General features: G+C 44.8%; 1 protein-coding gene across 1 annotated transcript; it reads right to left on the bottom strand.

Annotated features, from left to right (window-relative positions):
- Positions 1–6765: 6765 nt before the first annotated feature.
- On the bottom strand, positions 6766–10502 carry LOC129713078 (bone morphogenetic protein 10-like). The gene is made up of 2 exons (XM_055661958.1): positions 9742–10502; positions 6766–7743 (listed from the first exon to the last, which is right to left on the bottom strand). Exons 1-2 carry the CDS (start codon positions 10082–10084, stop codon positions 6848–6850), a joined length of 1239 nt encoding a protein of 412 aa, XP_055517933.1. The 5' UTR covers positions 10085–10502; the 3' UTR covers positions 6766–6847.
- Between the last annotated feature and the right edge of the window lie 2283 nt (positions 10503–12785).

Below are 12785 nucleotides of genomic sequence, written 5' to 3'. Positions count from 1 at the left end.
TATCTAGATCAGTAGTCTAGTGCCTTGGATACTTATTTATCACATTCCAATGACGTACAGGTTTGTAGGTTAATTGACTTGGTATAAATGTAAATTGTCCCAAGTGGGTGTAGGATAGTGTTGATCAATGATAGTGGGGATCACTGGTCGGCATGGACATGGTGGGCCAAAGGGCCTGTGTCCATGCTGTATCTCTAAACTAAACTAAACTAAACTACACTCCCTGAATTTGTGAAATTGTACAGACTTGCAATTTCAGGAAAATGGATTAGTACCTTAAAGTTTTAAACCTATAGTGTGCCAGTCTAGAAATGACACATGGCCAACATTTCATTTTGCTGCTTTCTGTCTTCATGATCTGGGCTTTTATTACACAGGGGCTGGGCCTTCATTGGGGGACTGGTCAAGGCCAGTATTGTGGACTGGCTATTTAAGCATTTTCACAATTTCGCACCTCTGGCTTCTTCAAATCCACATATAAATGCACTTTTCAGCACTGCCATTGGATAGGACCCATGAATAAGATCTTTGTCCAGTTTCTCCCCCATCAGTAGCGCAGGAGCGCAAAGGCAAACAGCAGCGACTCTCCTGAGAAAAGTCATTTAGTGTATAGACCCGACATTTTGCATACTGGACATCAGAAATTTAACATCTCAATTTTTAAAAGGAAATTATTAATGCGGACGTTTCTGAACCTCCTTTTACTTTGATGTAACTTCCAGCATTTTATATAATTTTCCAGGGTTCATGTTGGAAATCTGCAGGACTTATTTTTAGTATTATGTTTATTGAACTGGCTATTCGTAGAATTTGCAATGTTCAATAATCTGTTTAAACAAACATTAGTCTCATTTTATATTCACTCATTCCATGCATTTTTCAAGGAAATTCAGTAACACTCCTAAAATGTCAAAATTAATGAGTCAAAAATAAACTGGTCTCATTTATATAAATATTATTCACATTGTGTGTTGTTATTCTGTTCTGGTCATTGGAAGCCTAAAAATAGGCATCTAATTGGTGCCTAGATTTATTTAAAGCACCTAAACATGAAATTATATAGCTTGATATTTGCATACCCAAACTGTAAGAACAGTCAAAAATCATCAGGAACCAATAGGTATGGAAATATTAGCAAATAGTACCATTCAACACAAAACATCACTCAACTTTGACCTTCTAAATCACAGCATGTTGTACTTTGGTTTAATTTTAGTTGAGAGATGGGGTGGGAGATTGCAACCTTCAGGTGGTCCACCCTGTTTCGACTACTGCAATCAACCCGACATGCACAATCAAATAAGATCAAATAGAACAAGTTGTCCAACAACTTTTGGCTGTGCATGCCATACGCAAGAAGAAGAAGTTAAGAGACATAGCAGGGAAACACGACATTCGGCCCATTGAGTCCACACCAACTATTGTTCACCCATTAAATCTAGTTCTATGTTATCCCACTGTCTCATCCACTCCCTGCACACCAGGGGCTAGTGATGTCCCATCTCAGAGGCCCATGGCTACATTACTTCAGACTTTTGAGATATATAGTAGCAAATGGTTGCAAAACAAGGTTGACCAGTCATTATTCAATGTCTTCTGCATTAAGGTTGTGATTGAATATTATATAGATGTAAGCATCAGTAAAATCATAGTCAAACCATTTAAGGGAATGTCAGCTTGAGGAAATAATCAATAGAATAATATATGAAATCCAAGATTTAAAAAATAGGTCATTCTTAATAGTGTGCAGCAGTTCATCTTGCTATGGAGAAAGCAGAAATAAAGCAAGTGTTATATAACTGAAGAGAAACTAACAAATAGAAAGGTTTGACACAAAATGTTGGAGTTACTTTGCGAGACAGGCAGCATCTCTGGAAAGAAGGAATGGGCAACATTATGGGTCGAGACCCTTCTTCCGACTGCATGAGGAAGGGTCTTGACCCGAAACATCATCCATTCCAAGTATTTTCCTTATGTGTGTATGCTCGTGCTACCGGAGTAGGGACTTCCAGCAGTGATAATGAATTGAGCTCCCATCTACTCTCCGGTTTGGTTTTAGAGATGAATGTTTTCCAGAATGATAAAATAAGCTGAGAAATTATCCTTGTGTTCATGCTAGTATTAATCCTCTCAATCAACATTACAGAAGCAATCAGGATATCTCAGCACATTGCAGGTATCACACTTCTATTTGAGACCCACCCATCTCTCCCCTTGACTCTTCAGTTAATCAACATCTTCATTTTAATTCACCCAACACTTACCTCCTCTTACCTGCTCTGCAAAACCACAGTGTTTACTACCCACAAATACATCACTAGCTGCAGTGCCTTGTGTCTGTTTTTGCCTTGCAATGATGTTTGTTGCAGTAATGGACCTTGGCTTAACCCAGCGGGTGAGGACAAGTCACTATTTCCAGGTCACAACCGAAGTAAATTGTGCTGTTGAGGATTGTCGGAAGTGCTGGAGGAACTAGGCTATTGAAACACGCAGTGGATCAAGCAGCACATGTGGAGCAAAGTGAACACAATGGATTAGGTCAGAACCCTTCTTCAGACTGATGGAGTAGAGGGGAGATAGGTTGTAGAGCAAGGCGAGGTGGAGAGCTGGCACAAAAATTGGCAAGTGATAAGTGGATTTAGGTGGGGACAGGTTGATGGCAGGATGAGTTAGGTGGGTGAGAGATGGGCTGAGTTACTAACTAAGGTTGCAGGTAAAGTGGAAAAGGCTAAATTGTGCAGATGTGGAACCTAATGAGCGAAGATGGAGAATGAAATGTTGAACTAGAGGCAACATCCTTCCTTATCAGATTCCTCATCTGTACCCGTTTGCCTTCTCCACTCCACCGCCAGCCTTGGTTACCATCTCCACCCAACCCTGTCCACCTGACTCGTCTGCCAATTACCCCCCCCCCCCCCCCCCCCCCCCTCAATGGAGCTATCTATCACTTGCCCCCAACCTCTTTCCCTAAGTGTTATTATCCCGGGACAGTTTCCGTCCAACCTTACACCCATGTTGGGATTTCTTAAGTCTTCCCCAACCCGGTTCCACTGTAATCGGCGCCACCCACATTACGCTGCCAAACTCCCCACGGGCATCAATACCAAATGGGCCGCTACTTGTTTCACCGGGACACGAAGAACTGCAGGTGCTGGCGTCTTGAGCAAAATACAAAGCGCTGGAAGAACTCAGCTGGTGATGGGCCCCGGCCCGAAACGTCGTCTGTCCATTCCCCTAGCAGATGCTGCCTGGCCCGCTGAGTGGCTCCAGCACTATTTGTTACACTTCACTGATGGAATTGATCATAGAATTTAACAACACTTCAAATAACAGCAGTGGTTTGAGGCTCCACTGTTATATTATTCTCTGCAGGTGAGCATTTATAATCCAAGAGGCCCGATAAAAGCCAGCCGGGGTGTTCTCCACCATTCAGGTCAGCCGAGAACCGAGCAGGAAATGGGACGGTGCGCATCTAGTGAACCAGATGCTGTCCAACTGCCCGAGCGCCTTGCGGCGGCGAGAGCTCTCGGCAAACGCACCTTGTCTTCTCGCACTAACCCCCATTTGGGAGTACATGCGACTACGAATGGACATGATGGGCCGAAGGGCTTGTTGATCTGCCGCACACCTCTGTAACAGATGACTATTCGCCACCTGGTTGAACTTAAAATAACGCTTATAACTCAAATGTTCAGACTCATTATAGAGATTTGCTTCTCGTTATTTAACCTGGCATCAAGTTACGCACAGACATTGTGGGCCGAATGGCCTGTTCCTGTGCTGTACTGACTGTGTTCTGTGTTCTAATACGACTAATAATATCAAAGTTAGTTTGAAGAAAGGCCCTGACCGAAACGCCACCCGTTTAATTCTCTATAACTTGGACCATTGTGGGCTCCACCTTCCCATGGTCATATTTACTTTTTGCACATCGTTCGTTCATTTGTTCAATATCTCTCTATATCACCGTCAATATCTCTCTCGTTTCCCTTTCCCCTGACTCTCAGTCTGAAGAAGGGTCTCGCCCGGAAACGTCACATATTCCTTCTCTCCAGAGATGCTGCCTGTCCCGCTGAGTTACTCCAGCACTTTGTGTTATGTTGACTATTAAACAACATCTGCGATTCCTACTAACATGGAAGTGATTATTGGTTCATTCTGCCATTGCCATTTAGCCAACCGGGTCTACTATTTTACATGTTACCAACGCGCCCACAACAAGAGATGTCTTTTCTACGGGGCATCATCTATACTCACATCTGTGAGTCGGTCTAACACTGGGGCCCAGCGGCGGGTAAAGATTCCACATAACATACTGTCCTTGGCCTAGATTTCGTTGCCCTGTTGTGCTCTGACCCCCACGACTCTTCTCTTTGCTAACAGCGAGCGCGTACTGGAACAAGGCAGTTTATCTCTCTGTTTTTTGATAAACTATTTATTCGCTCGCAGGATGTGATTGTCCGCGGGTCTCTGTTCAGCATACTGAAGGCATGTGCGTTTATCTGATCAGCTTACGATGCACAGAGAGAGAGAGAGGGAGAGAGAGAAGAAGGGAGAGTGGTGTGTTACCACAAAAAGCTCACAAAGAGTAACTCAGCGGGACAGACGGCATCTCTGGAGAAAAGGAATAGGCGACCTTTTTCCGGTCGAGACACTTCTTCAGACAGAGTCGGGGGAAAGGGTAACGAGAGATATAGACGGTGATGTAGAGAGGCATAGAACAGAATGAATGAAAGATGTGCAAAAAAGTTACGATGATGAAGGAAACAGGCCACTGTTAGGTGTTAGCTGGGTGAAAACGAGTCACAGACAATGAGACTCAACATGACGACTTTGAAGCAAACAACGACTTGGGAGTGGGCGATGAGAGAGGGGATGCAATGGTTAATCGTAATTGGAGAAATCAATATTCATATCGCTGGGTTGTAAGCTGCCCAAATATGAGGTGCTGTTCCTCTAATTTGCGTTTGGCCTCACTCGGACCACGGTGGAGGTCTAGGCCAGAAAGGTCAGCGCGGGAATGGGAAAGGGAAATTAAAGTGTTTGGCAACCTGGAGATCAGATAGACCTCGCCGGCCACGGGACCCCTTGTCACATAGCGCGCTCTGAGCAGCATCAGCAATACATCAGAGCAATCTAAATTATGTGTAGGGAGAAACTGCAGATGCTGGTTTAAACCGACGATAGACACAAAAAGCTGGAGTATCTCAGCGGGTCAGGCAGCATCTCTGGAGAAAAGGAATTGATGACGTTTCGGGTCGAGACCCTTCTTCAAACAATATAAATAAACCGGTACATGTTGAAGTTATAATCGTGAATTCAAAGGAGAAGGTGGAGTTTGGAGAACACGCGACGTTTATTAAGCATGACGGGATTACACTTGGATCATAATTATGTACCGTGCAAGTATTTACAATGGTCTACCGTTAAGAGGTGCGTTGAACCATGTATGCTGGTCAGCTGTACATATCTTGTCATTAAATAAACAAAAATATAAATTTGCATCCCAAATGTACAGATTTACAAAAAAGTAGGCTCATGTATGTTGTGTAGGAAAGAACTGCAGATGCTGGTTTAAATCGAAGGTAGAAATAAAATGCTGGAGTAACTCAGCGGGTCAGGCAGCATCTCTGTTGTGTATGCTGTGCGTTGTTTGCGTGTGGTGTGTATATATGTAGTGTGTAAGTCCGTATGTGTATGAGTTGCGTATATGGCGCGTGTGTGGCTGTCCTGTGTATATGTGCTGTGTATGTATTGTGTGTACATGTGTTGGGTATGTGGTATGTATGTCCAGTGTGTATGTGTGTTAAATATATAATATGGTGTATGTATTGTGTATGTTGTGTATACGTGGATCTTTGTGGTTTGCTTGTGTAAGTTGTACAGTCCTTGTGAATGTGTAATATTCATGGTGTATATGTGTAGGTTGAACGGTGTTGTGCATGTGTTATGCATGTGGTGTGTGTACACATGTTGGGTAAATGGTGTACGCGTGTGTTGTGTGTATATGTATTGTGTATGAGTTGCATATATGGCGCGCTTGTGTGTGTTCTGTGTATATGTGCTGTGCGTGTATTGTGTGTGTATGGCTGTGTACATAGAAACATAGCAAATAGGTGCAGGAGTAGGCCATTCGGCCCTTCGATTGCACCGCCATTCAATATGATCATGGCTGATCATCCAACTCAGTATCCTGTACATGTGTTGGGTATGTGGTATGTATGTCCAGTGTGTATGTGTGTTAAACATATAATATGGTGTATGTATTGTGTCTATACGTGGTAGTGTATGTGTGATGTTTGTGGTGTGCTTGTGTAAGTTGTACAGTTCTTGTGAATGTGTAATATTCATGGTGTATATGTGTAGGTTGAACAGTGTTGTGCATGTGTTATGCTTGTGGTGTGTGTACACATGTTGGGTAAATAGTGTCCACATGTGTTGTGTGTATATGTATTGTGCATTCGGTATCTGAACGTGGTTGGTATCTATATGTGTTGTGTGTGTGTGTGTGTGTGTGTAGTGTGGTATGTATGTATTGTGTGCATAGTGTGTTTGTGTGGTTGTGTTGTGTATACGTGTTGTGTGTATTTAGTGTGGTATGTATGTATTGTGTGCATAGTGTGTCTGTGTGGTGTATATGTGTTGTGTATATGTGTTGTGTGTATGTAGTGTGGTATGTATGATGTGTGTGCTTAGTGTATCTGTGTGGTGTATATGTGTTGTGTGTATGTAGTGTGGTATGTATGTATTGTGTGCATAGTGTGGTTGTGTGGTGTATATGTGTTGTTACCGCTTGGTGTGTGTAATGCGGTGTGTGTGTGCGGTTTGTCTACATGTCTACTTCTCACTATCTGCAGCCACATTCCACCACCACCATCTCCTCGTATTTATACTTGTAAGTGGTGACGCCGGCGTTGTTCTTGTACAGCATGGAGATGGGATCGAGTTTGGTGGGCACACAACACGCCTTGGCAGCTTTATCGGGGTTCCAGTGGTTGACCAAGGTCTGGATCTTGGCGTGGTTTGTTGGGGTGACATGGTCGGTGAGCGGGATGTAGCAGACACCTCGGCACTCGTAAGCCTCGTAATCCTTGGGGGCGACGATCCACGAGTCCCAGCCGATCTCGGTGAAGTCCACGTGGAGAGGGGTGCGCTTGCAGTAATTCCCTTTTGCGCTTCGGCGGGTTCTGGACGTGGAGTCCAGGGAGAGCGCGGTCTGCGGATGGGACAAGTCATATTCCGGGCCTTCGGAGACCGCCAGCTCCACGGCCGCCACGTCCTGTTCGTGCACCAACATTTCCTTCACCTCGTCCCCCTGACCGCGCCTCTGGTCGTCCGAGAACACCACCAGTAACGGCACATTCCTGCTCTCCGAGCCGGGCTCGCCCTCCGCGACCACCGCCCCCGAGTCCCTCTCCTCGGCGCTTTCGATGTGAACTTCAAGCTTGTGGGTGGTCCGGTTGGATCTCACCCACCGACTGACGGCGTCGGTCACATCGAAGGTTTCCCAACCGCTGCCCTCGCCAGCGATCTGTTTGGAAACCAGTAGAGACATGGAGTTCTCCAAGTCATGAACCCGGACTATCCTGTTCACTCCTTCGTATAGCCTCCTGTCCCTGGCAACGAAGGCGTAGAGTCTCAACTCGGCCGCCACGATCACTTCATGCCGAGGGATGGTCAGGTTAAAGACTAGAATGTGCCTCCTCGCCCCGTGTTCTCCCACCGGGAGCACCGTTGTTGTATCTGGGGGATACAGACAGAGAGAGCAACTGTTAATTACAACTCAGCGAAATGTATATTGGTTGTTCTATATTCAACCCCTGCATCCCCCTCTCTTTCAATAGACAATAGACAATAGGTGCAGGAGTAGGCCTTCGAGCCAGCACCGCCATTCAATGTGACCATGGCTGATCATCCCCAATCAGTACCCCGTTCCTGCCTTCTCCCCATATCCCCTGGCTCCGCTATTTTTAAGAGCCCTGTCTAGCTCTCTCTTGAAAGCATCCGGAAAACCTGCCTCCACTGTCCTCTGAGGCAGAGAATTCCACAGACTCACCGCTCTCTGTGAGAAAAAGTGTTTCCTCGTCTCCGTTCTAAATGGCTTACTCCTTATTCTTAAACTGTGGCCACCTGGCTCTGGACTCCCCCAACATCGGGAACATGTTTCCTGCCTCTGGCGTGTCCAAGCCCTTAACAATCTTATATGTTTCAATGAGATCTCCACTTATCCTTCTAAACTCCAGAGCGTACAAGCCCAGCCGCTCCATTCTCTCAGCATATGACAGTCCCGCCATCCTGGGAATTAACCTTGTAAACCTACGCGGCACTCCCTCAATAGCAAGAATGTCCTTCCTCAAATTAGGGAACCAAAACTGCGCACAATACTCCAGGTGTGGTCTCACTAGGGCTCTGTACAACTGCAGAAGGACCTCTTTTCTCCTATATTCGATTCCTCTTGTTATAAAGGCCAACATGCCATTCGCTTTCTTCACTGCCTGCTGTACCTGCATGCTTACTTTCATTCCCTCCCTTCACTCTCCTTCCTTCCCTCACCCTAGTCGTCATACTAGTTGCACTGTCGTCCTGTTAAGTTTCACTGTCTGCGTAATTCATTATCACGCACCCCGCAGCCAACAATAGACCCGTGTGGGCTCTACCTTTCCTCGATCATCGATGCATTTTTTCATATATCTCATTCATTTCTTCTATGTGCCTTCTATATCTCTCGTTTCCCTCTCCCCTGACGATCAGTCTTAAGAAGACACGGGACCCCAAACGTCACCTATTCCTTTTCTCCAGAGATGCTGCCTGTCCCGCTGAGTTACTCCAGATTATTGTGTCTAGCAACCGTTAGATATATTGTTGCACCTCAAAACCGCCCCCTCCCCCCCCCCCCAATTAAAAGTGACACCGCGCCCCTCAACATCAGATATATTCAAAGTCTCTTCACCCACGTGCAGTTTGTTCAGGTATTCTCGGGAGTAAGGGGTTGGCGCAGGTGAGTGCAGTAGATTTTGAACAAGGTAGACAAAAGTATTGGAGAAACTCAGCGGGTGCAGCAGCATCTATGGAGCGAAGGATATAGGCAACTTTTCGGGCCGAAAGGTTGCCTATTTCCTTCGCTCCATAGATGCTGCTGCACCCGCTGAGTTTCTCCAGCACTTTTGTCTACCTTCGATTTTCCAGCATCTGCGGTTCCTTCTTAAAGATTTTGAACAAGGTTTACAAGCAAAATTATTCATCCAAACCAATCCCCTTTGCTCCTTCAACTTGCCGGTTCGCCTTTGCATCTCTCCCGGTGGAAACCATGACATTTAGGTATTTGGTTTGCACATTTCAGAGATAGAATCGACCAAAAATCTGTTATGGGTTTCTTCCCAACTGTTATCAGGCAACTGAATCATCCCACCACAACCTGAGAGCAGCGCTGAATCTCAATGGTGACTCTCAGACTAACCTTGAGCGGACTTGGCTGGCATGATCTTGCACCAAACGTTGTTCCCTTACCGTGGCTATGTATAATGTGGATGGCTCGATTGTCTTTCTGCGGACTGGATAGCAGGCAATACTGTACCTCGGTACACGTGACAAAAAACTAAACTGTAACTGTGACAGTGAAAGCGAAGAATGAAGAACCAGGGGAAAGATGTGTCGGAAGGAACTGCAGATGCTGGTGTAAACCGAAGATAGACACAAGGCTTCAGTCGGAGACTGGAAGGTGTGGACGCGCGATCTATTTACCTTCGTTTCTGAAGCTCCTGACAATGTTGGACGAGGGCATGGAAGAGCTGTCGCTGGCGAACTTGTTGTACAGGTCGATCATGAACTGCGGGGGTTCCGCTTCCAGCGGGTCTTGCGAAGGAATCTCGGACAGGTTTACACCCCGGAAGAACTCGTCCTTCACGCTTTCCAAGAACACGTCGAAATCAAAGCCAGAGTGGTCCTCTGGGAAGACTTCGTCTTCGTAATGCTCCAATCCGTCCTCGTGAGTTTCCTGGTCCCAGCCGCTCAGCGGCCTGCACATTGCCACTTGAAGTAGGAAACTGAAGGCGAATGTGATTGCGAGACAGGCAACACAAGTCATTGCTTCTGCTCCTCACGGCGGCCTTCGATTCCCGTGTTAATATCTAGCCGTGAACTGAAGAGGAATGGAGGCGAGCGTGGCTTGTTCAACACATCGGTTCTGCCTGGCTTGCGCGCTATGCTCTGCTCTCTTTCCACCAATATCATCGCTCAGATGGGCCGTCTTATCTTGGCCATTGATGGCCCGCTTGAGTTTCCCTTATCTCGCAACCCTCTTAGTTAATGAAGACTCTGTAAACAGTTGACGACTACATTGGACTAATGGGAAGCACAATGTACATCCCGGCCACTTGGAATCTGGGCTCTGGGGTCAGCCTCTAATTACTTCCACTGCATCGCTGCCAATTCTCTGCAAACATCACAAGAACTTTCAACAGACCACTGCCTTCAAGACCGCAAATTGTTTCTGCATCGGCACAGTACACAGTTTATTTAGTGGGCAAGAGTCAAGTCATCCCGTTTTCAAAGCCATGGATGCTGAACAAAAAGGGCCCCAACTAATCAGGATTTAATTGTAGTCTTAACCTTATTCTCAAATTATCAGTTAGTCAATACAATTTTTGACGGCCTCTGCAGCATGCCGCCTGCTTTGTGTCAAGAGTGTTTTCCCACCATTGGCTTCAGTAGAATGACAGAGAAAGTGGAAGCAGCGCTGCCTTCCGTTTACGGCGTTATCATCACAGAAAAAAGTCCCACAGACTTACTAATGAATTACAAGTAACGAGGAAATCAACATGGATTTCGTTTTGATATATTGCAACTGAAGTGTTACAAAACTGAAGTGATAAAAAATTAACATATCAGAATCCGCTTTTTAAAGATTGAGTACCAACAGTTATAAAGCGACCAGTTAGATGCACTGGCTACATCTGTTGGTATGCCCGCTTAATATTGCTCTGTATGTTAATTTAAAAGCTATTATTCCATCTACCAAAATGCATTTGCAAACAATAAAGAGCAGTCAAAAGATGTTATATCAGCTCGTTGAGTGGAAAAATAATCGTAAGTGGGTGGCAAAACAGGGGATTTCTCAACAGTCCCATATTAAGTGCTTGGCCTCACATTTAGTCCCTTCAACTGTAAAGGAACTACATATCAAACAAGGCATATTATAAATGATAAAAGCCATTCAGACTCTTTATTCAGTCATATTATAAATGATAAATGCCTTTCAGAGTCTTTGCACAAACCCTAATTCACTCCCACAAAATATCACCTCCCTCTTATCACTTGGGCTCAGAATAGACACTCTATGGGTAATCAAAATACCGTGTGAATTACGTGGGCAAAAAAACATTGTGGTAAAACAACGAATTTGGATTTTTAGTACAACGATACTCATGTTACTGGAGATAAATGAAGTATTTGAAGATCTAACACAAAAATGTAATTAAAACCCATGACACAATGGTGGATTTTATGGATATTAATTTGAACAACACAATGAAAAATATGCACTATATGTTTCCACAACCACTTTATATTAATAATTTCAGATATTTATATTGGAAGTTATAAAAAGTAGAAATCAATTGAGGACTTCCACAACTGAAGCCTTTTTATGGTCAAAACATTTGTGTTGGCTTCATGTGGAATGGAACATGGACACATGCCTTTTGCCTTAATCATCCAGAAATCCTCCTTGACAACACAAAGCAGACCGGAATATTTGTTATAACCCTTAAGTAGATAAGGCAATTTTTTGAAATGCATTTAGCATAAAGCATGCACACATCCTTAAAATGTCATCAGCATTCATACATTAGGTTTTGTTAAAGGAATGTCGATTATTGCCGTACAACAATTGGAATGACGACTTTAATCTGCTGCTGCAGAGTGACTCTGCACAATTCTTTAATCCATTCATTGCTTAGACATTGGACTCCATGCCACTGGATCCTGTCCCAGATTTGTCAAGGACTGTGGGGTGGCTGTCTATGCACCAGTCTCCCCACGTTAAACAAAGTCACGCACAGGCGTCCCCCATATAGGGAACAGCACCCTGGAGACTCCCATGGTCAGCCATGACTGAAGAGGGCTTAGAAGAAGAAGGTTAGACATTTGATCCATCTAGACCTTTGAATCAGTTTATTGCAAGTTGCTTTTTGCAAATGACTATTTAAGCAGCAGGACAGAGTTCGCTTAGCACTTCACCTCTCTAATGCATTTTGGTAAATCTGACCACCTGGCTGTGCTTCTAATCCCTGCCTTCAAGCAGAAACTGAAGACCGAGGATCCCATACAATAAGTTGATCAATGCTGGTCAGGCCAAACAGTTGAACTGTTTTGATGACTGGTCCATATACAAAGACTCTAGTGACCCCTAGAGCTATGCCAGCGGGAGATTCGTCTCCTGTTAGGGTCTACCGTGCTGGACAGGTCGAAGGGTGCAGGCGAGACGGAGAGCGATCCACTGGTCCTCCAGGTTGGGGGTTGAGCACAGAGCTAACAACCATGCCCCGCAAAACAAATATATTACACAAAGAGCAACTGAAGGAATCAACAAGAAGTGGAGGACCTTTGTTGTTGCCCTACATGCCAGGAGGCATAATAGGCAGTAAACAAGTAAGTAATTTTGATGTCCAGTGCGGAGGTATTTGAAGCTGAGAAAGTCTTTTTGAACCCCTAGTATTTGAGGTGAAGTGATATCAGAAAATCTATAATGAGTGGATTAACATACTGATGAAGAAAAAAAATAGCAG

This window comes from Leucoraja erinacea, chromosome 34 (assembly GCF_028641065.1).
Source record: "Leucoraja erinacea ecotype New England chromosome 34, Leri_hhj_1, whole genome shotgun sequence".
In the NCBI taxonomy this organism is placed as follows: Eukaryota; Metazoa; Chordata; class Chondrichthyes; order Rajiformes; family Rajidae; genus Leucoraja; species Leucoraja erinaceus.
The sequence above is the reverse complement of the archived record's forward strand: the minus strand, read 5'-3'. Positions and strand labels throughout refer to the sequence as shown.

Coding starts and splice junctions, on each gene's coding strand:
- LOC129713078 (XM_055661958.1), bottom strand. CDS start 10,084: ATGACTTGTGTTGCCTGTCTCGCAATCACATTCGCCTTCAGTTTCCTA. Junction 7,744..9,741: donor CAGGAGCTTCAGAAACGAAG/GTAAATAGATCG, acceptor TGTATCCCCCAG/ATACAACAACGGTGCTCCCG.